Raw genomic sequence first — 26,722 nt, 5'->3', positions numbered from 1 at the left:
TCCGAAGCGGCATGTTCACCCCTGAGACAAATGCCCGTCCCACCTGTGTGCTTTACTATCATCCTTAGATGAGTCTGAAGCAGGTGGTCTGTAAATTATACATTATGAAACACTCATTTAAGAAAGGACATATTCAATTGCAAATAGACTTAAGAAACCTAGTCTTTAATAAAAGAGTTTAGAAGCTAACAAAATTTGGGGAGAAGTCAACAGCGGATTGATATGACTTTAGGAAGATAGACCCTCAAAAAGGTGGTGAAAATATTATGACAAGATGACTGATAGAGTGGGCCTTCATTTCTCTTAAATTTGCACTTGAAAACTTAACCTCTTTTCATATTTACATGTAGTATTTAGTTTAATCTCTAGCAAGCAGATATCTGTTAAACAATTATTTGAATTTCAGTCACTTGAACTATTTTTGTTTTACATAATCATCTATTTGAGAAAATCCAATTCTTTCTGAAGCTTATCAGTAACACTTGGGCAATATTTGTGGTTTATACAGTATTGTGCTTATTATTTTCTTTTTTATTGAAATATGTTGCTTAATAGTGGTTACATATGGGCTCATTGATTTTCTAACTAGTTGTAAAAGATAAGATACATCGATATTTTCTCATTTTAGGGATGAGGGTGGTACAGTTAACCTTCCCGGGCTAACAATTCATGACGAAGTGGTTCCTAATTATTAGCTTAAAAATTCACAGACCGTCTTCTCAGAATTTACAACAGTGCTTGGAATGGTTCATGAAACAAACGGAATTAAAAGGTATGTTTATGGGGCTGGTGTTGTGGTGCAGAGGGTTAAAACCCTGGCCTGAAGTTACGGCATCCCATATGGGCGCCGGTTCTAGTCCCAGCTGCTCCTTTTCTGATCCAGCTCTCTGCTATGGCCTGGGATAGCAGTAGAAGATGGCCCAAGTCCTTGGGCCCCTGCACCTACGTGGGAGACTGGGAAGAAGCTCCTGGATCCTGGCGTCGGATTGGCACAACTCCGGCTGTTGCAGCCATCTGGGGAGTGAACCAGCAGATGGAAGACCTCTCTCTTTTTAACTCTTTCAAATAAATAAAATAAATCTTAAAACAAAAAAAAAAGATGTTTATTTCAGTGTGAGAGGACTTTTAAAACTATGCATTTTTTATAATACACATTTTCCATGAGCATTTTGAAGTGCTTGCAACCAGTAATTTCAATAAACCCAACAGTCAACTAGATATCCACGCAAATGATGGGCCTTCAAAATGTTTGTGGTGGGGTCAGCACTGTGGCATAGAAGATTAAAGGCTCTACCTGCAGTGCCAGCATCCCATATGGGTGCCGGTTCTAGTCCTGGCTGCTCCTCTTCCAGTCCAGCTCCCTGTTAATGGTCTGGGAAAGCAGCAGAGGATTGCCCAAGTCTTTGGGCCCCTGCACCTATGTGGGAGACCTGGATGAAGCTCCTGACTCTTGGCTTTGGCCAATTGTGGCCATTTGGGGAGTGAACTATCAGATGAATGATTAGCTCTCTCTCTCTTTTTCTCTCTGTATCTCTGTCTTTCAAGTAAATAAATCTTTTTTTAAAAAAAAGTTCATGGAAAATGTGATTTATTAAAAAGCTATGCATGGGCCGGTGCCGTGGCACAATAGGCTAATCCTCCGCCTGTGGCGCCGGCACCCCGAGTTCTAGTCCTGGTCGGGGTGCCGGATTCTGTCCTGGTTGCCCCTCTTCCAGGCCAGCTCTCTGCTGTGGCCCGGGAGTGCAATGGAGGATGGCCCAAGTCCTTGGGCCCTGCACCCCATGGGAGACCAGGAGTAGCACCTGGCTCCTGGCTTTGGATCAGCACAGTGCGCCGGCCGCGGCGGCCATTGGAGGGTGAACCAATGGCAAAGGAAGACCTTTCTCTCTGTCTCTCTCTCTCTCTCTCACTGTTCACTCTGCCTGTCCAAAAAAAAAAAAAAAAAAAAAAAGAAGCTATGCATGCATTTCAAAATTTTTTCACCAAAATAAATTTATATTTTAATTTCATTTTTCATGAACTTGTTGAAATACCCTCAGATTTAAAATTCAATGTTTTTAAAACTATAAAATTGAAAGACACTATAAATACCTCTATGTTGTGAATTAAAATTATCTTTTAGAGATGGCTTAGTTGTTAATAAATCTCAATAGCAGTTTTTAGAATTGCTTTTTAAAATAAAATATCCTGCAAGAAATATAATATTGAACGTTTTCTTCAATTACAGTAATAAAAGTCATTACAATTAAGAGTTTCTTAAACTCAGATTTAAGATTTAAAGATTTAGATTTTTATACTTGTAAAGTGTCAAAAACTTTGATACTTGGCAAACAGCAGCATTCTCAGTCTCCCAACAATGATTGACAGACACAGTCGGTTACCTCATTCCTCCCTTAATAGAACAGTGACAGGAAGGCTTAGTTTCCTTAGTCCAAATATGAACATGAGTTTACTTCTAGCAAAGCTCATTCCCATGCCCTCATACCAGTGTGTAACACCTCCGAGTTCAGAAAACTGCATTTGTGTAGGTGTAGTCTCTTCTGAGCGTTTGGCCCTTCTAAGTTTTAAAAACCATTTAATTCTTCTCTCTATAAGTATTTATTGAGTGCCACTGTTTTCTACGCATGCTATAGATGAAAAGAACACAATGGTGAAAAATTGTCAAAGTCCTATCATCACAAAATGTCGTTTTAGAGATGGTTATGGACATGAACATCTTTGTCTGGTGCTATAGCATGAAGGAAATGATTTCGGCTGGTGTATGTTCTTTCTATACCTAATTTGTTGTAGGATTTTATCTTCAATGGATTTGAATTTTATTGAATCATTTTTCTCCATTTATTGACATAATCACATGATTTTTATCTTTTATTGATGTATTATGTTTATTGATTTGTGTATGTTAAACCATCCTTACATCCTGGGATAAATGCCACATGTGTATTGTTGAATTCAGTTTGCTAATATTTTTTGAGAAATTTTGCATCTTTGTTCATCAAGGATATTGGTTTATAATTTTCTTTTTGTTTATGTGTCCTTGTCTGGTTTTGTGATCAAGGAAATTTTTAGCTTTGTCAGAGTGCTGAATAGTTCCCTTACATTCAACCATTTTTTTTAATAGTTAGGTAATTTCTGTTAGTTCTTCTTTTAAAGTTTGTTGCAATATGGCAGTGAAGTAATTTGCTATTAGACTGGTCTTTGGAGATTTTCTATTATTGATTTAATTTCATCACTGGTTACTGGACTGTTCAGATTTTCTGTATTTTCATGGTTCAATTTTGGTAAGTTATATGTAACCAGGAATTTATCTATTTCTTGTAGGTTTTCTAATTTTTTCACATTTATTTGTCCAGAATAGTTACTAATGATCTCTTGTATTTCTATGGTATCAGCTTTAGTACTTTCTTTTTTATCTCTGATTTTATTAGGAATCTGCTCTTTTTTTCTTAATTTAGGTAATGGTTATAAATTTTACTTATTTTTTCGTAAACCAACTCTTCATTTCATTAATCTTTTTTTTTTTTTTAGTTTCTATTTCATTTAGTTCTGCTCAACTTTAAGTGTCTCTTTCCTCCTACTGGCTTTGGGTTTGGTTTTTATTGTTTTTCCGTTTTTTATTGTTTTTCTGAGATGCATTGTTAGGTTGTTTATTTGGTATCTTAATTTCTTTTTCTTTCTTTCATTTTTCTTTCTTTGTTGATATGGGTACTTTACTGCTGTAAACTTCCCTTCTGAAAAATAACTAAATAAACTTCCCTTTCTGTATTGCTTTTGCTGTCTCCTAGAAATTTTGGTGTGTTGGGGCTGGCACTGTGGAGAAGTGGGTTAGACTGCCATCTGCAGCACTGGCATCCCATACGGGCACCAGTTAGAGTCCCTGCTGCTCCACTTCCAATCCAACTCCCTCCCAATGCACTTGGAAAAGTAGTAGAGGGTGACTCAAGTGCTTGGGCCTCTGCACCTATGTGGGAGACCCAGTCAAAATTCCTGGCTCCTGGTTTCTGCCTGCCCCAGCCCCAACCACTGCCACCATCTGAGGAGTGAACCAGCAGATGGAAGATAGTCTCTCTCCTCCCTCTCTCTCCTTGTTACTCTGACTTTCAAATAAATAAGTAAATCTTTTTAAAAAGATGTGTATTGTATTTCCATTTTCATTAGTTTCATTTGTTGTTCAGTTCTAATTTTATTCCATGTGGTCAGAAAAGATACATGATATGATTTCAACATTTTTTATTTGATGAGACCCTTTGTGGCCTAATATATAGCCTATCCTTGAGAATTCTCTATGTGTACTCTGAAGTTATTGATGGAACATTCTGTAAATGTCTGCTAGGTCAATTTAGCCACGAGTGTTAAGTTTGACTTTAATACTACTTTGTTGGCTTTTTTGTCTGGATGATCTGCCCACCAATGCAAATGGGGTGTGGAAGCCACCCTCGTGTTGGAGTTAGCTCTCCCTTTAGATGTAGTCATTGTTGTTTCATGAAGCCAGGTGCTCTGAATTTAGTGCACACGCAGTCATGTTCCTCATTTCTTCTTGCTGAGTTGATCCTGATCATTATACTGTGATCATCTTTGTTTCTTTCTACAGTTTTTGTCTTTTTTAAAAAAGATTTATTTATTTATTTATTTAAAAGGCAGAGTGGGGCAGGGGCATGGAGGCAAGGATACAGAAAGAGAGAGAGCGAGATCTTCCATTTGCTGATTCACTTCACAAGTAGACACAACAACCAGAGCTGGGCCATGCCAAAGCCAGGAGCCTGCAGTTCCATCTGGGTCTCCCACATGGGAGGCAGGGGCCTAAGTACATCCCCCTCTTCTACTGTTTTCCCAGGTGAGTTACCAGGAAGTTGGATTGGAAGTAGAGCAGCCAGTCCTTGAACTGGGGCTCATATGGGATGCCAACATCACAAGCTGTGGCTTAACCTGGTGTGCCACAATGCCAGGCCCCAGTATTTGTCTTTAAGTTTGGTTTGTCTGATAGCAATATAGCTACTCCTGCTCGTTTTTTGTTACATTTGCATAGAATAACTTTTGCCTCCCTTTCACCTTCATTAAGGGTTTGTCTTTATTTTTGAAGTGAGCTTCTTATAGGCAGCATATCACTAACAGTTGGCTTTTTGTTCTTTACTTAATCTGTGCCTTTATTGCAGAATTTAGTTAATTAACACTCAAAGTTATTAATGGCAAATGATGGTTTAGTCCTGTCATTGTTTTTGGTCAAAATTTCTTTTATTTTGAATATTCTTGGTCTTTTTTTTTAAAGGATTTCATGCTTTCATAATTTTCATAATGGTAGTTGTGTTCTTTCTGTATGAATTTGGGACACAAATAAACATCTTTTAAAAAGTTGATCTGGTAATCATGAATTCCCTGCATTTGCCTTGAAAAACTTTTATTTATGAAAGATAGTTTGCTAGATAATGCGTTTTTTGCTGACATTCTTTTCTTCCATAACATGGAATATATAATTATGTTCCCTCTTTGCTGAAAGATTTCTGATGAAAACTATGCTGTTATTGTAATGGGGATTCCTTAAAAGTAACCTTGCTTTGTGTTGTACTTTTGAAAATTTGACAATTATGTGTCATAGGAAGAATTGTTTCTGGTTATGTCTGTTTGGGGTGTTTTGGACCTATATTTAGATGTTCATATCTTTCACCAGATGGAAGAATTTTCAGCTATTATTTCCTTGAATAGGCTTCTGTGCCTTTTCTCTTATCCTCTCCCTTGTGAAATCCAATTATGTGAATTTCAGTTCATTTACTGGTGTCCTACTCAGCTCCAGTGTTGGGTGCATATCTTATAATGTAGCTATTTATTTGATATTTTGTTTCTTTTCCATGTAGCAGGAACAAATTCTGGGCACTTCTATTGACTATCTTGAAAGTTTTAAAGAATTATTTTTAATTATAAATTTAAACTTAAAACTCATAATTTATCTCCATGGGATTTCACAATTTAATTTTAAACTATTACATTATAAATTAGAGAAAAATAAATATGTGAGGAACTAGAAAAAGTTAAAATAATAAACACTAAGGTTCTTAACTATCATTTAAAATCAGATAAACAATGGGTTTTTAAATTTTGTAATATACTGAGGAACTGATAGCTTTTTTGAAAAATATTTTAGGGCATTAAAAGGATTTTCAACAAAGTTAATTGGTGTTACTCAATGGCCGCTACACACCTCGCTGATCTGAAGCCAGGAGCCAGGTGCCTCTCCTGGTCTCCCAGGTGGGTGCAAGGCTCAAGGACTTGGGCCATCCTCCACTGCACTCCCTGGCCACAGCAGAGAGCTGGCCTGGAAGGGGGGGTAACCAGGACAGAATCCAGTGCCCCGACCGGGACTAGAAACTGGCGTGCCGGCGCCACAGGTGAAGGATTAGTCTATTGAGCCGTGGCGCCAGCTGAGTTATTTCCTCTTGAAAAGTGAGAGATAGGGACCAGTGCTGTGGCATAGCAGGTAAAGCTGCAGCCTGCAGTGCCAGCATCCCATATAGGCGCCAGTTCGAGTCCTGGTTGCTCCACTTTTGATTAAGCTCTCTGTAATGGCCTGGGAAAGCAGTAGAAGATGGCTCAAGTTCTCAGACCCCTGTACCCACATGGGAGACCTGGAAGAAGCTCCTGGCTCCCAGCTTCAGATCAGCACAGCTCTGGCAGTTTCAGCCAATTGGGGAGTAAACCAGAGGATGGAAGATTTCTCTCTCTCTCTCTCTCTCTGCCTCTCTTTCTCTATCTGTGTAACTCTGACTTTCAAATCAATAAATCTTAAAAAAAAAAAAAAAAGAAGAAAGAAAGAAAAGTGAGAGATAATAACCTGTTCCCTAGGTCTACTATGAGGATTGAATTAGATCTTAATTTTAAAGGACCCAACTGATGGAAGCCATTCAAAATAAAGTAGTCCTAGGCTGCGCCGCGGCTCACTAGGCTAATCCTCCACCTAGGGGCGCCGGCACACCAGGTTCTAGTCCCGGTCGGGGCACCGGATTCTGTCCCGGTTGCCCCTCTTCCAGGCCAGCTCTCTGCTGTGGCCATGGAGTGCAGTGGAGGATGACCCAAGTGCTTGGGCCCTGCACCCCAGGGGAGACCAGGATAAGTACCTGGCTCCTGCCTTCGGATCAGCGTGGTGCACCGGTCGCAGTGCGCCAGCCGTGGTGGCCATTGGAGGGTGAACCAACGGCAGAAAGGAAGACCTTTCTCTCTGTCTCTCTCACTATCCACTCTGCCTGTCAAAAATAAATAAATAAATAAATAAATAAATAAATAAATAAAGTAGTCCTTTTTGAACTTACACTACCATTCCCTAACATGAGTATATTGTGAAATAATTCTATGTAATAATTGTGGGAAATATTTTAGCATTCTTGATACTTGTTAATGTTCCTAATTAAGCAATTAGCTAGCAGGAGTATTTATGTACTTGTGCATTACTTTTCTAAAAATATAGTTTTTCCATCAATCTTGTTGCTCATGATTCAATTTCAAATGCATACAGATTTATTCAGAATAGTTTCTCTCCGGAAAAGCAAAAAGCCCTTTTCCATATGTGCTTACACATTTGATGGCTTTCGGGAATAAACTGTTAGTTTAGAGGAGCAAAGGCTGTGTTGATTAAAATTCTTCTTGGTATGCAAAAGCAGTCCAGTGATTACAATCCTTAAAGAACATAATGGGAGGAGGCCAAAGGTAAGAGAAGGAAATGTGAGATAAAACATCTTGGATTTAATATAGATATTAAACTGTGAGAGGCAAAGTTTATGAAGAGAAAAAGGAATAAAGGTAAATTGGAGTGTGTTAGGACTTAAACTATGGGTGCTCATTAAATTTTACATCCTCCCTCTATTTAATTTGCTCCCTATCAAACTATACAAGCACACTGTAGGCACATAATAAAGATAAAAGGTCACAAGAGTTAGGGTTCAAAGTAATTTTGCATCTAAAACTTTAGATAAATTATCATTCCATAGGAATGTTAAAACATTCAAGTGTTGAATCATCATGCAATCATGTAATGAAAAAGGATTTGAGTTTTTCAAATACGCTGATTTACTTAGTAGTTTGAACAGGCTAGTCAAAGAATACACCATAAGAATTAGGAAGAATAAGTGCAAGAGATCTTTGTACAGCAAGGTTACTATAGTTAATGATGGTTAATTATATCCCTTTTTAATAACTTTTTGCAAGGCAGAGAAAGAGAGGGAGCTCCCATCCACTGATTAACTCCCCAAATTCTGATAACAGCTGCCAGGTGCGGGCGAAGCTGGGCACCGCAAACTCAATCCAGGTCTCCCATGGTAGGCAGAGAAGGGGGGTGAAAGTTGATTACTGAGGCCATATCCTGCTGCTTCCAAGGTCTACATTAACAGGAAGTTGGAGTCAGGAGCTGGAGCCAGAGTTGGGTATCAAATCCAGGCCCTGCAATGTGGAACCTCAGACTCTTAACCAGTAGGCTAAATGTCATTCCTTTTGTATTCTTGAAAAATGCAGAGACTAGATGTTAGGGGCTCTCATCACAAAAATAAGTATGTGAGGCAAAGCAATTGTTAATTAAGTAAATTCAACCTCCATACAGTGTGTGTATGCACTTCAAAACATCATATTGTACACAATAGAGACATACAATATCATTTGTCAAATTAAAAAATTTAAAATTTAGTTTTTTAAAAGGTTCCCTTTTAAACACTATCTTCTTGGGTGTACTAAAGCCATAGAATCCCTTCCCACTCTGTGAATGTTCATGAACTGCAGCCCCATCTGCACTGCTTTAGTCGCAAAGGAAGAAACAATCTCTCTCCAAGTCAGCCTTGTAAAATTCCTCCTGAGCACCTTCTTCCTTTAGGAACTGAGGCATCTCAGGTAATTGTACAGCGTGGAAGGAGGTACAACTATGATCACATGAAAGAAAATTATTTTGAAAGCTTATTTTTATGTTGCATTTCCTCCGAGTTTGCTTAAAACACTGAAAGTATGTACTTAGCCATAGTCCAACACATCCTAATGCATTTCTATGCCTCTCAAAAGCCATGTGGACTTTCTGAGCACTCAACAGATGTCTCCTTGGCCCAGGCTTAAATTTAAATTTAAATTAAAAGAACTGTGAACATAGTAAAAAAAAAGAATAAAGAGGGATCACCTACATCACAGCTCAACCAGTGTGGCATTTGGCAGAGATAAATATGTCTCTAACTCATGAGTTCAATTTATGGCTTTTTGGCTTGATGATGCTGCCAAAGTGATGAGCTTTCAGTAGAAATTTTTGAATTTTGATTTGCCAGGGTTAATGATACGTCATATGTGATATCTCAACATCCATCCTCAATCTAACGTATATGTTCCGAGCAGGTTTAAGGTAAGCTAGGCTTTCCATTATAACTCTATAGTAGATGTAAGAGCATCTGTATTGTTAAGAAAGCAACTGAATTGTATTGGCTTCTTGGCTTCCTGCTAGTTGTGGTGAATTTGTTTAATATCTCTTAACTACAAAATGATAATTATTTTATAAGATCTCTGTGTGAGAGTGAAATAAAATAGTATGAAAATGCTTTGTACTTTATAAATAGAACTCTACAAAAGAAGGCTCTTGTTCAGACAGAATTATTTGATGTGGTATGTAAATATTGAGCCATATTTAATTTTTATTTTTTATTTTTTGTTTTTTTTTTATAAAGATTTATTTATTTATTTGTAATTCAGAGTTATACAGAGAGAGGAGAAGCAGAGAGAAAGAAAGTTCTTCCATCCGATGGTTCACTCCCCAGATGGCCACAATGGCTGGAGCTGTGCCAATCCGAAGCCAGAAACCAGGAGCTTCTCCCAGGTCTCCCAAGTGCAGGGTCCCAAGCACTTGGGCCATCTTGTGCTGCTTTCCCAGGCCATAGCAGAGAGCTAGATCAGAAGTGGATCAGCCAGAACTCAAACTGGAGCTCATATGGGATGCCGGCGCCCCAGGCCAGGGCATCAACCCGCTGCGCCACAGCACCAGCCCCAAGCCATATTTAATTTTAACATTAATAAAAACTCCATTTGTGAATTCCAATATTGCTCCATATCAAGCAGTATTATCCTAGTATTTTAACTAATAGATGAGATATTAGTAATTTTATTACCTATCTTTATCTATATAAAATACCACCCTATATATAAAAAATACCATAACTAATGTATGATAAATTATCAATAATTTTATTATCTAATGTTAAATTAAAATAATGATACCAGCTCAAATCAGCCTGTAAGTGTGAAGCCTGAACAGGTAAAAATTGAAAAGGTGAACAGGCTGGTGCCGCGGCTCACTAGGCTAATCCTCCGCCTTGTGGCGCCGGCACACCAGGTTCTAGTCCCAGTCGGGGCGCTGGATTCTGTCCCGGTTGCCCCTCTTCCAGGCCAGCTCTCTGCTGTGGCCCGGGAGTGCAGTGGAGGATGGCCCAAGTCCTTGGGCCCTGCACCCCATGGGAGACCAGGATAGGTACCTGGCTCCTGCCATCCGATCAGCGCAGTTTGCCGGCTACAGTGCGCCGGCCGCGTTGGCCATTGGAGGGTGAACCAACGGCAAAAGGGAGATCTTTCTCTTTCTCTCTGTCTCTCTCTCTCACTGTCCACTCTGCCTGTCAAAAAAAAGAAAAAAGAAAAGAAAAGGTGAACATTTTTTACTTAGAAAATCTAAATAATTATATATATTCAATCATATTTTCTACTATTATGAGAGAAACAGTGGTTGCTTTATAAAATAAAAAATTTTGATATTTTTCTATTACAACATAAGCAAATAAAACAATTAAAACTGATGTAACTTTTGTAAACTTTTTTTTACAACACCTTTTTTTTTTAAGGTATATACACTTCCTGATAAGCAAAGATGATGAAATAGTGGCCTTTTAAGGGCAGAGAAGTTTCTATAAAAAGCCTCAAGTGACAGCTTAAGGTATCTACTGCATCTGTGGTTGCAGTTACTCTAGGCATTCATTATTTTTCTTTTCAGAAAAATAAAACAAAGTAGAAGATCATGGCAAGTTCTGACTGGGCATATGATGGCCAAAATGGTAAGAGTTCTTCTGTTACATGATTTGAAATAATGATTTATTTTCTTTTTTACAGAAATGTTAAGCATTTAAAATAACTTTACCATGTAGGTTAATGGTTTGAGTTGCCTGTATTGAATTATTAATAATTCCTTTGCATGTTTTTAGCAATTGCCTTTAGAGTATGGATGTATATAAAATCTATTCAATATTTAAGAGTATGTAGTAGAAATTGATTGCTCACAGGAAAATATTTGTAGTTTGACTGTAAAAACTATATTCACAGTGTACTGTTTTTAGTATACTATAAGTATACTGTTTCGTAGTATAGTACAGAAAAAGGGACATAATCAAACAGAGAATTTAAATTAAGCTAAACAGACTACCTAAATAAAGCAAACCTGATAATTTAGTAACCTTTATAACAGATAAACCTGGAATCAAGCATTTGATAACGTTTTGACTGTACACATCCTTACTGTGGTAGGTCCTGAGCACTGGAGCAAGCTGTACCCCATTGCGAATGGAAATAAGCAGTCTCCTGTTGATATTAAAAGCAGCGAAGTGAAACATGACACCTCTCTGAAACCTTTCAGTGTCTCCTACAATCCAGCCTCTGCCAAAGAAATTATCAACGTGGGACATTCCTTCCATGTCAATTTTGAAGATGACAGCCAATCAGGTGAGTTGGAAGACCTTTCTGATATCTCTCCTTAGAGTTGACAGGGAAGATGTGAACAACGGGGCTTGATATCAAGAATCCATCCTAAGTCTTTCTGATGTGTGTCCCATTGCTGTAATCTGGTGAGACTGAGACTTCCGGAGTGCGCCAAGTGGAGAAGGTAGCTTTGGAAATCTCTGTACTTTTTCCCTTTCCATTTCTTTTGGCCATTCCACTATCTATGTTCACTTAATTCACTGTGAGTAAGCCTTTTTGTTCCTACAAAGGTCTAGTGAATGAACCATGAATGCAGATAGTGAAAAAGCAAACATAGTCTGCTTGGGATGAGGGTGAGGGATCACAGTAGAAGAGAGATAATGGAGTGACTGAATTATCCTCACCCCTTGGAATCTAGCACATTTCCTGCAACATAATCAGCTTTTAATAAATGCTTATTGAATAATATGTTAAGTGACAATTCCACAAGACAGTGCTATAGACTTGAAAGATCAAACTCACTTTGGCACTTTTGTATAATGTGCTTAGCCTGAATTTTAGGCACCTTGGGGCTATGTCATTTATAAATATTGATCAGGTGTGGCATAATATGCATTTAAGGACTCATATGATGTACACTCTAAAGCGATAGGTCATTGGGGCTGGCACCGTGGCTCACTTGGTTAATCCTCCGTCTGTGGCACCAGCATCCCATATGGGTGCCGGGTTCTAGTCCCAGTTGCTCCTCTTCCAGTCCAGCTTTCTGCTGTGGCCCGGGAGGGCAGTGGAGGATAGCCCAGGTGCTTGGGCTCCTGCATCCGCCTGGGAGACCAGGAGCAAGCTCCTGGCTCCTGGCTTCGGATCAGGGCGCAGCTCCGGCAGTTGCAGCCAATTGGGGGAGGGGAGGTGAACCAATGGAAGGAAGACCTTTCTCTCTGTCTCTCTCTCTCACTGTCTGTAACTCTACCTGTCAAATAAATAAATAAATAAATAAAGTGATAGGTCATTCAAAGCTAAATTTTTTTTTTAACTTTTATTTAATGAATATACGTTTCCAAAGTACGAATAATGGATTACTATGGCTTCCCCCCCATACCGTCCCTCCCACCCACAACCCTCCCCTTTCCCACTCCCTCTCCCCTTCCATTCACATCAAGATTCATTTTCGATTATCTTAATATACAGAAGATCAGCTTAGTATACATTAAGTAAGGATTTCAACAGTTTGCTCCCACACAGAAACATACAGTGAAAAATAATAGATGATTTTTTTTAATGATGATGAAATCAGATCAGACCTATTGTCATGTTTAATCCCAGTGAGAGTCAAGTTGGGAGTTGCTAGTTTCTTTTCTTTTCTTTTTTTTTTTTTTTTTTTTTTTTTTTACAGAGGATCAGTTTAGTATGCATTAAGTAAAGATTTCAACAGTTTGCACCCCCATAGAAACACAAAGTGAAATATATTATTTGAGTACTCGTTATAGCATTAAATCTCAATGCACAGCACATTAAGGACAGAGATCCTACATGAGGAGTAAGTGCACAGTGACTCCTGTTGTTGACTTTACCAATTGACACTCCTGTCTATGGCATCAGTAATCTCCCTATGCTCCAGTCATGAGTTTCCAAGGCTAGGGAAGCCCCTTGAGTTCTCCGGCTCTTATCTTGTTTAGACAAGGTCATAGTCAAAGTGGAGGTTCTCTCCTCCCTTCAGAGAAAGGTACCTCCTTCTTTGAAGACCTGTTCTTTCCACTGAGATCTCACTCACAGAGATCTTTTGCCAGAGTGTCTTGGCTTTCCATGCCTGAAATACTCTCATGGGCTTTTCAGCCAGATTGGAATGCCTTTAGGGCTGATTCTGAGGCCAGAGTGCTATTTAGGGCATCTGCCATTCTATGAGTCTGCTGAGTATCTCACTTCCCATGTTGGATCACTCTCCCCTTTATTTATTCTATCGGTTAGTGTTAGCAGGTACTAGACTTGCTTATGTGCTCCCTTTGACTCTTAGTCCTTTCATTATGATCAATTGCGAACTGAAATTGATCACTTGGACTAGTGAGATGGCATTGGTACATGCCACCTTGATGGGATTAAATTGGAGTCCCCTGGTATGTTTCTAACTCTACCATTTGGGGCAAGTCAGCTTGAGCATGTCCCAAATTATATATCTCTTCCCTCTCTTATTCCTACTCTTATGTTTAACAGGGATCACATTTCAGTTAAATTTCAACACTTAAGAATAACTGTGTATTAATTACAGAATTAAATCAGTCATATTAAGTAGAACAGACAAAAAAACTACTAAGAGGGATAATGTATTAAGTTGTTCATTAACAGTCAGGGCTATGCTGATCAAGTCACCGTTTCCCATAGTGTCCCTTTCACTTCAACAAGTTTCCTTTTTGGTGTTCAGTCAGTTGTCACCGATCAGGGAGAACATATGGTATTTGTCCCTTTGGGACTGGCTTATTTCACTCAGCATGGTGTGTTCCAGATTCCTCCATTTTGTTGCAAATGACTGGATTTCGTTGTTTCTTACTGCAGTATAGTATTCTAAAGAGTACATATCCCATAATTTCTTTATCCAGTCTACCGTTGATGGGCATTTAGGTTGGTTCCAGGTCTTAGCTATTGTGAATTGTGCTGCAATAAACATTAGGCTGCAGACCGCTCAAAGCTAAATTTTTAAAAGTGACCCCCAGCCCTATTTCCAGGAGTTCTCAACAAAGCTATCACAATATACTGTTGTGTCCTCGTCAGGTACAAAATATGAGATGAGTAATTTGTTACTAAAAATAAACTACTAAATATTTTGATGCATACTATCTCTATACCTTATTTAAAGAAATAATGTATAAACTTGGAAATTAAAGGAGATATCAATGAAAGTCTTACAATTATATAATTTACTCACCTTGCAGTATGGTGTCTTGGAGGTAGAAAATAGATGAAATTCTGGCCCATATGCTGAAGATCATATACAACTTGTGGGATATCTTACCAGTGCCATTGTCAGGGATACATCATACGTACTCCCATGAATGTCATGATCATGGATGTGGAGGGATTAAAAAAATTACATAAAAACTTCAGTAATATTGTTTACTTTCATTTCTATTCAATGTCATTTAGTGTTGGCTTACATCAAATGCTGTGATAAGCTGGTTTCTGATCGTAAGCCTAACAGAAGTTGCCTTTCCTTCCAGTGCTGAAAGGCGGCCCTCTTTCTGACAACTACCGACTTTCTCAGTTCCATTTTCATTGGGGCAAGACAGATGACTATGGTTCTGAACACACAGTGGATGGAGCCAAATTCTCTGCAGAGGTAATGTAATTGAGTACATGAGAAATAATTACACTGAGAGTCCTCCCCAGGGCAGCTCTCTTCTTACAAAAGATACCACCATAAGGGCTTGAAAGAAACGAACATTCTGTTCTGTCAGGAACACCCTGCCTCCATTAAAATGAAGAAAACCAGGATTTAGCTATAGCATGAGTCATTTAGATGTGAATAATTGGATTCAAGTCAACATTTATTGAGTGTTGTATGTGTTGTAGCAGGTGCTAGAAAGAAAGGAACAGATTTACATACTCCAGCATTCAGAGAGTTTACAGCATATCTCACTCAGGGGGTGGGATTTGGCTTAGTGATCAAGATGCCCCATCCCATTTCAGAGTGCCTGGATTTGATTACCAGCACTAGCTCTCCATTATAGCTTTCTGCCAGTTTCAACTCTGGGAGGCAGCAGGTGATGGTTCAAGTGATTGGGTCTCTGCCTCCCATGTAGGAGACCTGGACTGAGTTCCCAGCTCCTGGTTCTGGTCCTAGCTCAGCCTCAGCCATGGCAGGTATCTTCAGAGACAGAACCAGCAGCTCTCTCGCTCACTCGCTCTCTCTCTCTCTCTCTCTCTCTCCCCCCTGGCTCTAAAGTAACTTAAAACCAATATAAAATTTTTAAAAATCACACATAGATACACTCTGATAATAGAGAGGAAATTTTCATGTGGTAAGCAGCCACTAAACTTAGAACTGAACTGCTAACCCTAAGATTCACCATTCCGAGAATGTCTTAAAAACACTCACCTTGACATCTTGTCCACTTTGGGGGGTGGCACTGATCTTGTTTACTTCTCTCACTACAAGTGGAAGATACCATCACTCCCTTTTTTATTTAAATGTTCATATTTGATACACCAGTAGTATGAGTGTAACCAGAGTGGAATGCTTTAATAAGACACCAAGAGCCCAAGTTTAACCGTAGCAATGCTCACACAGAGTAGCATACGCTTAGATGAGAATGCGAAGGTCCCTGACTGCAAACCATCGCCCTACAGCCTCTTGACTTACCCTCCCCTGGAAATGTGTGCTCCATTTCGAGACACTATTGTCTGTTTAGACATAGAAAATATGGGCATGTGATCATCAAATTGTCAACAAAGGGTCTCAGATATTAAAAGGGGAGAAATTTTGCTTTTTACTGTGTATGAACAAATTACATAATATAATTTACCCATATGTACAAGTTGATTTTTTAATTTTACTTTCACAAAATGAATAGTATAGGACATATAATTTTGCTCTTTTATTAATTACCATTATTATGGTCATTTCCCAAGTCAAAAGATTTAATTCTATCATAGTCTTTTAATATCAGTATAGTATTTCCGTTGGATGAGTACATCAGAATTTGTTTATCTGATCCCTACTGGTGAACAATAACAATAACAATGTTTTCTTATTTTTGTTCTATTGGTGCTGGGGCTGGCATTCTGGCATAGTGAGTTAAACAGCTGCTTGCGATGCCAGTATCCCATATGGGAGTGTCAGTTCAAATCCCTGCTTCTCTGCTTCAGATCCAGCTCCCTGCTACTATGTCTGGAAAAGCAGTAGAATATGGTCCAACTCCCTGGGCCCCTGCTACCAACATGGGAGACCTGGATGGAATTCCAGTCTCCTAATCTCCTGTCTTCAGTCTGGGCTTTTGCCTTTACAAACAAAATATGTCTGTGACTATATCTGTGCATATATCTTAAACACAAGCTGAAGAAATCATGTAGTACCGATTTTCATAAGAGAGATTGCTAGGTTAAAGTGTGTTTATTTTTTATTCTTAAAGAGGCTTTGGAGTATAGAGATATACATAAATATTTTATGTTATATTGTACAGCTTATACCTTTCAACACTGCAGAAATCTATTACATGTTTTTCCCAATTCTTCTACCAAAAATTGAAGGTAAAGTAAAATCAAATGAGATAGGACCAAAAATTAATGTTATCTTTCTGGAAGAAAAATTGCTAGTGTCCAACTGACTTAAATCAATGATCCTGTCATCTAAATCTATAAAAGTAGAAATAATGCAGATTAGAGATTAGGTACACTAAACAATAAAATTCAACATGTGTTTCAATTCAATTCAGCAAGCCTCCACAGGGTACCCATGACACACCAGGTTCAAGAGACAAGACAGCCTGGTGGTGAAGAATATTAGCTCATTAGCTGACTGTCAGGGTTTGAGTCAAAGCTCTGCCACTTACTAGCTGTACAACTTTGAGGAAATCATTCTGTCCCCCAACATCTCATCTATAGAGTCAAGTTAATATGATATTAGTAGCTATCTCATATGGTTGTTGAGAGGATGAAATAAGAAAGCCATATAAAGCACACTTAGGCCAATGCTTTTTGTGATGTAAGTACTTAGTAATGTTGCTTACATTTCAGTGGACAAATCACAAATAAGCATTCCTCAAGCAGGATAGTATAGGCAAAAGGACAGTGATTAAATAAGCACGGTAGTAAAGGACAGCCTCACTATTCTCAAGCACCATGGAAATACAGATGCAGCAGCAGTCAATTAAGGACAGGGACACAATCTAGAGTGGCACAGTCAGAAGAAATAACAATGAGATGACATTTCAACTGTGAAGTGCTGCCTCTTGATATATTGTTTTAATGGTTCTTTTCCACTCAACAGATAATCATCAACCATCTATAATATGCCAAATACTGTTTTTAAAAAGACTGGCTAGGGCCGGCGCTGTGGCTCACTAGGCTAATCCTCCACCTGCGGCGCCAGCATCCTGGGTTCTAGTCCCGATCAGGGCTCCGGATTCTCTCCTGGTTGCTCCTCTTCCAGCCCAGCTCTCTGCTGTGGCCCAGGAGTGCAGTGGAGGATGGCCCAAGTGCTTGGGCCCTGCAGCCCATGGGAGACCAGGAGAAGCACCTGGCTCCTGGCTTTGGATCAGCGCGGTGCGCCGGCCACAGCGGCCGTTGGGGTTTGAACCAACAGAAAAGAAAGACCTTTCTCTATGTCTCTCTCTCTCTCACTGTCCACTCTACCCGTCAAAAAAAGACTGGCTAACATTTGATAGGGGAAAGAAGTATTTTAGAAGAATAAAGGAAGGGAAAAAGGGAGAAAGGATGGTAAAAAGGGAGGGAAAGAAGTTAGATAAATAGTATGGGAAAAATTTATTTGATTTATGATGATTGCTTCATACTGGAGTACAAGAAAAGGATTTGTTGAGGAGTGACATTTGAATTCATCCTTAAAACAAGACAAGAGCCTACCTTTCAAAGATTATGGGCGAGGGGGATTTCTAGAGAAAATCAATAGTTAATGCAAAGAGTTAAAATTACAAACAAGTGAGGAGGTAAAATCTGTGAGATATGAATGATAGAAAACAAGAAAGTAATTATAACTGCCCCATTTTTTTGTTGAGAAATTACATGGGCTGTGCTATCTTTTCCTAAATAGGGGAAATGAAGAGGTTTGGCAAGGAAGAAATCAGGAGTTCTGTTTTGGACAAATTAAGTGTGAGATATCTATTTTTTAAAAAAGAGTATTTATTTATTTATTTATTTGAAAGTCGGAGTGACAGAGAATGTGAGGTAGATGCAGAGTGAAAGAGAGAGAGGTATTCCATTTGCTGGTTCACTACCAAGATGGTTGCAATGACCAGGGCTGGCCCAGACCAAAGCCGGGAGTCAGGAACTCCATCCAGATATCCCATAAGGGTTGCAGGGGCCCAAGTGCTTGGACCATCTTCAGCTGCTTTCTATGACGCATTAGCAGGGATCTGGATTAGAAGTGGAGCAGCCAGGACTCAAACCAGAGTTGATATGGGAATGCCAGTGCTGCAGGTGGTAGCTTTACCCGCTGTGCCCCAAGATATCTATTAAACAGCCATGTGAACATATCAATCAAATATCAAGACAACTTACATATAGGTACTCCGATGGACAAGTCTAGAGTTCCACAGAGGGAAGAAGCTTGAGGTAATGAGCTGAGAAGTATTTGGAAAGGAAATTGTTGTGTGCATGACAATGTGATCTTGGCCAAGACTCCAAGGTTTTCTAGGAATGTTTTTAGAACAAAGTGCCTCATGTGAGAGAAAGACTTTGATTTTTGTCCTAAAGCTCATCGAATTTCCTAAGTTTTTCATGCCAAAGAAAGTTAATTTTTAAATGAGAAATGTTTAATAGTTAATAATATTATAGAAAAATAAATGATACTTTCTGGTTCCAGGACTTGCAGTTTACGTATCCTACCCAGAGCAGAGTTCACCCTTTCAGATCGAGAACATAACTCTCCCAAACCTCTGTGTAAAGGTTCAGTTAATTTGAGTATCTCAAAGCTAACATTCATCTTCACATGGTAGAAATTAACATAACTTATTTTTTATTTTTACACTGGCATAAATAATTAATTAACCACATACCATTTTTAGCTTCACCTTGTTCACTGGAATTCTGGGAAGTACCCCAACATCGCTGACTCTGTTTCCAAGGCTGATGGCTTGGCGATTGTTGCTGTTTTTCTGAAGGTGAGCTACAGATTGTTACACAACTCGACTTTTTCTTACCAAATGAATCTCAACAGAGGATGACAAATACCAAAAGACGTTTGGGTTTTCGTCTTGGAAAATTTCACATTCCACCAATGACATAGTGAACAAGCAGTTCCCTAGTACTTTGCAGTTTTGTTTTCTCTCTGGTTTTCCCAGCTTCAGGTGGTGGCAAAATAGGAAGATCCTCACTTGAAAAAAAAATTTCTGTTCTTCAGATGTTCCAAATTCCTTCATTCCCTTTCCTCTAAATTTCCTATCTGACAGATTTGAGAATTTACTAATTTACTATCTCATCAGGGAAAAATGTGAAAACTGTTTTTCCCATAAGTAAAAAAAAAAAAAATTGATTTTGTAAATGGCAGATGTTGGTCAAATCCTCTCTGTTAGAGAACCTAAAAAGTTCTATAGGAATATTATTATTTAATTGGGTATGTTTGAATAAGTAAATTTTGGGATTATACTAATTCCAGCTAACTTTTATTGAGCTCTTATATTCTAGCAAAAATCACTAGTTATAACTAATAGAACAGATCAAAAGTGAGAGATTTAGGTTTTGCACCACAGTTTTGCTAGCTTTCTAGACTTTATCTTAAATAACTTGGAATATTTTGTCTATAATTAAATTTAAACCAAACTTTTTGACTGTTGCTTTATCTGTGGTTGCACCTAATAAACTGTTTGTAGAGTGAAAGAACCCACAAAGACACACCTAGCAAAATTTACTCCCCTGAAGCAGAGAAAAAAATAACCTTACCTCTCATCATAATTGAAACTATTTTTAATTAAGCTAACCAGTGCTTGATTGGTAATAATATTGATTTCATATTTTTTATTTCTAGGTTGGTCAGGCCAACCCCAAGCTGCAGAAAGTTCTTGATGCACTGAGTGCAGTTAAAACTAAGGTAAGTAGTTAATTTAATGGGTAAATAAGTTAATTTAGATCACAGAGCAGTAGTCTATAGAAATGTTGAAACAGTTTTTAAAATTTTTCTAAATTGTTTATTTACACAAGGTTAAAAATCTCACATATACGTATTTAAGAGCATAATGAGACTTCCCATCCTACCCTTCCTCCCATGCTTCCCTACCTCCCTCCTTCCTTTCTTATTTTTTCTTCTAACTTTTACAATGACATAGTTTCAGTTTATTTGATAATCACAAGCTTAATCCTCTATTAAATAAAGAATTTAACAAGGAGTAAGTAGAAAAATCACTGTTCCTCAAGAGTATAGACAAGGGCTATAGATAACAATCAAATCTCAAAATGTCAATTTCACTCATACACATTACACTTTTTGTACTCTGTGTATTAATTGCCACAAATCAGGAAAACATAGTATATTTGACTTTGGGGGACTGGCTTATTTCACTAAGCATGGATGAAAAATGGTTCTTGGAAGTGATCCCAGAGCCATAGGCAATCAAAGCCAAAATCGACAGATGGCATTACATCAAATTGAGAAGCTTCTGCACTTCAAAAGAAACAATCAGCAAAGTGAAGAGAAAACCAACAGAATGGGAGAAATTATTTGCAAACTATACAACTGATAGAGGATTAATAACCAGAATATATAAAGAGATCAAGAAATTCAACAACAGCAAAACAATCTGGTTAAGACATGGGCAAAGGACTTAAACAGACATTTTTCAAAAGAGGAAATCCAAATGGCCAAGAAACACGTGAAAAAATGCTCAGGATTGCTAGGAAGGAAGGGAAAAGAGGAAGAGAAAAAAAAAAAAACAAAATCATTTTTGAGAAGCAATAACACAGAAAAGCCCTTGTCTAGATTGTTGAGGAATAGTTCTCTTAGTTTTATTCCATTTTTTTTTTCTCTTTCTTTTTTTTCTTTCTCAGACTAAACAGGAGAGGGATGGGAGGGAGGGCGGGTAAGGTGGGAAGAATTACTATGTTCCTAATGTATTTATGAGATACATACAATGAAAAAAAAAAAGAAAAAATGTTGCTGTGAGAGAGAGAGATTGAAGTAAACAATGAACTCATTACATTTCATATCTGATGTGGGGAGTAAGAAGGCTGAAGATTTAACAATCTGAAAATCAAGATACAACTTACAATTGGCTGCTTTTGAGGAAGTCTGATGTTTTGGTTTTTGTTTGCATAGTTAATTGTTTACCAGTTTCAGCAGAAGAAATCCTATAGAAAAATAGGATGTGTGTTCTGATATATCCATGCTCAGCAATATTGTTTTAACAGTAAATAATTAAACCATGGGTCAGAAAGCTGTCATTTGCTTTCACAGTGTGGAGAAGGTATATTTTTATGAAAATTAAATATGGTTTGTGATGATTCGAGGAAAGATTAAACTTTAAATAAGTGTATTAAATTTAGAAAGAAGGAAAAATGACAACTCAATAACATAAAAAATACATATTAAAAGAAAACAACTAACAAAGATGAAAGCAAAAACTAATGAAATGTAGAAAGAGATGACTTAAGCATAAGAAAAAATTTTATCAATAAAATGAAAAATTGATTCTTTGGAACCAACAAAAAAGGCAGACATTTTGGCAACTAAATGGGAAATAGCTAAGACAAATTTCTGTTGCTTCATTAATTTTTTTAATTTATTTATATAAAAGAAGCAAATTTCATGTATTTCACATACACAGTTTTTCGTTTTCCATTTAATTGGAGAGACAAAGAGAGACTTCCCATCGTGATTCACTCTCCAACTGCCCCAGAGTCAGGAACTCATTCTATGTCTCCCATATGAGTGCCAGGAACCCAGGTTCTTGAGCCATCACCTGCTAGCTCTGCACATTAGCAGAAAATAACAATCAGAGCTAGGAAGCAGCTAAAACAGGCAGTCCAATATGGGAGATGGATATCCCAGCTGGGCATCCCAACCACTGCACTGAATGTCTGACCCATAGAAGAAAGGTTAAAAAAGAAAACTAACATTGTGACAACAAATTTAAAAATTTGGATAAAATGGATAGTTTTCTAAGAAAATTCAGATATGAGACTTAACTCAAAAGGAATCAGAAAATATACATAATCTGAGAACCTAAAACTAAATGAAAAGAATAGTCAAATTGTATTTATTAAGGAAAACTCAAAACATTGTTAAGATGTCCCTTGGGATGCCTGCATCCTATATCAGAGTGCCTGGGTTTGAGTTCCAGTTCCACTCCCAGTTTCAGCTCCCCGATAATTCACACCTTGGGAGGTAATGGTTGATGACCCAAGTAGTTGGGTCCCTGTCATTTACCTGAGGAAACCTAGATTAAGCTTCTTGGTTCCTGTCTAGCCCCAACCATTGCAAGTATTTGGAGAGCAAACCAGCAAATGAGTTCTCTTGCTCTCTTCCTCTCTCTCTCTCTCTCTCTCTCTCTCTCTCTTTCTCATTCTTTCTTTCTTTCGGCCTCAGCCTCTCTGTAACTCTGCCTTTCAAATAAATAAATAAATCTTTTTTAAAAAAGATGAAAAACCATAGTATCAACTTGTTAGATAGTTAAAAATTATGTCTTAAAGATCAATGCCAATTCCTTAAGATAAAACAAAATGAAGATAAAGAAAACTCTTAAAGTTTCTTGAATTTGATAAAGAACATCACTTGAATCACATCACACTTAATAGTGAAACACTTGAAATCTTTCCATTTTAAACAGGAGCAAGACTAAAAGGCCAACTGTCTCCATCACAATTGGACATATTTAATGAAGGTCCCAATCAATGCAATAAAATAATGAAATGAATAAAATGATATATTAGAACAAAGATTGGAAAAGCAAAGCCAAAACCATCATTATGTTCAGATGATATGATAATTGGCAAGTGCTTGGCAAATTTAAAACCATTTAAAACAATCAGCAAAAAAAAAAAACAGAATCAGTAAAAATATCTGGTAGGCTGCATAAAAATTTAACATATAAATATCAGTTTATTTCCAATATATCAGTAATAATCATTCAGGAAAGATAATGAAAATAAATAAAATAAGACTAAAACATAAACAATATGGTTGCCAATAATATTTTTGCCTTATTACTGAATTTGCCATCATTCTTAAAGAAACAAGAAATGTTTTATACTGCAAGTTAAATAAGTGTCAAAGAGTAAAGACCACAAGTTTTTTGAATTGTTGCTTCAGCCAAGTGAAGAAGGAAGGTTTTTTTGGTTAAAATTTCGATGTAGTCCTTTTTTTCTTTTCCCTTCCATTGTTTTTATTGAGTACAGCCTCAAAACACAGCACTCATGAAATGCTATATAGTAGAAAAATACAATTAAATTTTAACTCAAATTCTAAATAACATAAAAAGATAGCATAACATGTATACTATATCTTGGCATAGTGTTTGATATTATGATATAATGACATGCACCTTTCTTTTTCTTTCAGGGCAAAAAAGCCTCATTCACGAACTTTGACCCTTCCACTCTGCTTCCTCCGTCCCTGGATTACTGGACCTACTCTGGCTCTCTGACTCATCCCCCTCTTCACGAGAGTGTGACCTGGCTCATCTGTAAGGACAGCATCAGCATCAGCTCCGAGCAGGTAGAGTATCACAGGTGAACGAACGAGACTTGAGAGTAGAGGAGTTCTACATCAACAAAAGGAGATTAATATTTCAATAATATTTTCCTAATTAAAAAATTATTTGCACGTGATATGGGTCTATTATAGTATCAGAAAGAGTACATTTATTATACTATTTTGATTTTATGCAAAAGAAATCAAATTCAGCACTCCCACTATTCTTTCCTGCAATATAAGGAAAAATCTAATATTGTCAGATCATTTCTGAAAAGTTTCTAAAACAAAGGAAAAACTGTCAGTGGAAGTTCCGTTAAGGATATGATGAATTTTAACTCTCAAAGGGCATACTTTGAAAATTGGCAAAATTTTCCTGTTCTTTTTCTTGGAACTTGCAATTTTAATCATCTAATAAAATATCATAATAATTATATTTTATTGAGCAACTACTCTTATTAGAGACTTGCTTATATTTTTGTGAGTCAATGCTCATGTCAAGCCTAGGAGAAAAGCATTGTAACCCATCATTAAGTAATATTATCAAACACATGCTAGTGCCAAGCATCATTCCAGGTACTTGACATGTGTTAACCCTTTTAATCTTCATAATAACCCAATGAAATAAGCACCATCATCAACAATGGAAGTAAAATAACTAATACAAAGGAGAGTGAGGGATTTGGGGTTTCCTTCCTTCCTACTTCAATCCTCAGCTCAATTTTATACCTACCAGTGCATTACTAGTACAGGAAATAAAGAAATTTGTGTAACATTAACATTGTCTAATTATTTAAATATTCCGCCCTTCCAGTTAGCACAATTCCGCAGTCTTCTATCGAATGCTGAAGGTGAGGCCGCTGTCCCCATACTGCACAACAACCGACCACCCCAGCCTCTGAAGGGCAGAACTGTGAAAGCTTCATTCTGATGGGTGCAAGAGGAGCCTATCCCCTTAAGAAAGCAGCCTTGCCACCAACATGATCCAGTACAATAATCGCTTTTAAGAAATAAGTTCATTTCCATTTAATTTGTAGGACCAAAATCTTTAGTTTTAGTTCTTGATGTTTAACTAAAAATAGTATTCTGTAAGCTGCAAATAGCAATCTATGAGCTTAAATTTATGCTTAAAGTTTATTTTCTGGAGCTCTTTAAAATTGTAACCACGTGATTTGTTTCCTATTCTGCCTTTGTTCAGTTTCATTGCACGAATAAACTAATTTTAGCTCTTAATTCTTGTCTATTGTGAGCTCTTTGTCAAAACCATTAAATTTGTACTTCATTTACAACTGAAAATCTTAAGTATCTTACTTGAAAGACTAATTTTGCCTCAACTGAAATAACCTAAGAGCAGCATGAAATGAAATATTGAGAAATTCAATTTCTTGCTCTTGTAGACATATGTAATAGCTAAACTGGTGACTGGGTTTAATATTATTATGCTGACCCAACATTACTATCATTTGTATTCTAATGAGAAAAATGAACTTTTTAAAAAGATTTACTTATTTATTTGAGAGGCAGAGTTAGAGAGAGAGAGGGAGCGAGAGAGAGCAAGAGGTCTTCCATCTGTTGGTTCACTCTCCAAATGGCCGCAACAGCAGAAGCTGAGCTGATCGGAATCCAGAAGCCAGGAGCTTCTTCTGGGTTTCCCATGTGAGTACAATGGCCCAAGCACTTGGGCTATCTTCTACTGCTTTTCTAGGCCATAGCAGAGAGCTGGATCAGAAGTGGAGCAGCCAGGACTTGAACTGGCACCATTATGGGATGCTGGCACCACAAACAGAGGGTTAGCCCACTACGCCACAGTGCCAGCCCCAGAAAAATGAGTTTTTACATAGGAAAATGATGCTTCTGGATATTGCTCTCATATCTTCTCCTTATATTAGCAAGGCCAATGCCTTTCTGCTATTATTGTAACTAGTTCATTTGCATGGAGAATCTGTACTTTCAATTTGGAAGTAGAGTTACAAGTGAATTATTTATAAAAATGTTGCCAGAGTCATTTGGGCCTAGAAACATCATGAAATCTTTCAGACAGATGTGCATTTAACCTGATGCTATTTTTTTCTGAAGCTATATCTACACCCAGAATTCTGCAAATTCCATGTCCAATATTGAGTCTTTCTGTTTCTAACCTAAAAAATCATTTTAGAGACCAAAGCCCACTTCAATGTTCTTGTTATATCTAAGATCACAAAATCTGCCAATATCTCTTAATAGCTAAAATCAAAGTTGAAAAGACCAACCAAGCAGATTCTTCATTGCTTTGTCGAAGCCAGTTTCTAAAGGCTTTTTGTAAAGGTTTGTTTTCCAACTAATAACCATACTAAGAGTCTTCTTTTGAAATATTTGATTTGGGGCCCAGAATTTAAATGAATTCTCTTTATTAAAATGCAACAGACCCAAGTAACATATTAGCTCTGGTCTCATAAACACTCTGTACATGTACAATGTTTTCTTTGCAAACATAATCTGATACTACTCTACACTTGGTAAATATTGAGAAAGTTTGAAAGAGTTACACCTGATTTATTTTCTTTTATTGATAGGATTCTGACTTTGAAATTATCAAAGATGGCTCTGAGACCCGAAGAAACCGGGACATGAGTTTAGTTTGAGAAATACATCTACAAAAGATGTTCAGACCTATAATATTTGAAAACATTTTTTGAAAAGAAATTTAACAATTCAGAA

The 26,722-nt window shown here is 37.5% G+C and overlaps 2 protein-coding genes across 10 annotated transcripts in view; one reads left to right on the top strand and one right to left on the bottom strand.

The window, feature by feature from the left end:
• Positions 1 to 19,194, bottom strand: part of CA3 (carbonic anhydrase 3) — a 105,878-nt gene extending 86,684 nt beyond the window's left edge. Inside the window, exon 1 of one of the 5 annotated variants that reach the window (XM_089335491.1) lies at positions 18,904 to 19,194. In XM_089335491.1, the coding sequence (XP_089191617.1) occupies positions 18,904 to 19,066 (163 nt within the window). In that variant the 5' untranslated portion in view covers positions 19,067 to 19,194. Of the gene's footprint in view, positions 1 to 14,596; positions 14,800 to 18,903 lie in introns of those variants that run through there. The other 4 variants (XM_089335486.1, XM_089335489.1, XM_089335490.1 and 1 more) reach the window with 4 other exon arrangements.
• Positions 1 to 25,258, top strand: part of LOC100009083 (carbonic anhydrase 1) — a 49,851-nt gene extending 24,593 nt beyond the window's left edge. For 2 of the 5 annotated variants that reach the window (XM_089335494.1, XM_089335495.1), the window contains 8 exons: positions 629 to 772; positions 10,985 to 11,045; positions 11,512 to 11,706; positions 14,889 to 15,007; positions 19,410 to 19,505; positions 20,369 to 20,431; positions 23,894 to 24,049; positions 24,840 to 25,258. In XM_089335494.1, coding sequence (XP_089191620.1) covers positions 11,009 to 11,045; positions 11,512 to 11,706; positions 14,889 to 15,007; positions 19,410 to 19,505; positions 20,369 to 20,431; positions 23,894 to 24,049; positions 24,840 to 24,956 — 783 coding nt within the window. In that variant the 5' untranslated portion in view covers positions 629 to 772; positions 10,985 to 11,008 and the 3' untranslated portion in view covers positions 24,957 to 25,258. Of the gene's footprint in view, positions 1 to 628; positions 773 to 9,281; positions 9,356 to 10,984; positions 11,046 to 11,511; positions 11,707 to 14,888; positions 15,008 to 19,409; positions 19,506 to 20,368; positions 20,432 to 23,893; positions 24,050 to 24,839 lie in introns of all 5 variants that reach the window. The other 3 variants (XM_051844608.3, XM_089335496.1, XM_051844606.3) reach the window with 3 other exon arrangements.
• Positions 25,259 to 26,722: the final 1,464 nt, after the last annotated feature.

The sequence above is a fragment of the Oryctolagus cuniculus genome, chromosome 6, assembly GCF_051225735.1.
Source record: "Oryctolagus cuniculus isolate XC-2025 breed Fujian yellow rabbit chromosome 6, ASM5122573v1, whole genome shotgun sequence".
Taxonomy (NCBI): domain Eukaryota; kingdom Metazoa; phylum Chordata; class Mammalia; order Lagomorpha; family Leporidae; genus Oryctolagus; species Oryctolagus cuniculus.
Note: the sequence above shows the minus strand (reverse complement) of the source record. Positions and strands in the feature narration are given on the sequence as shown.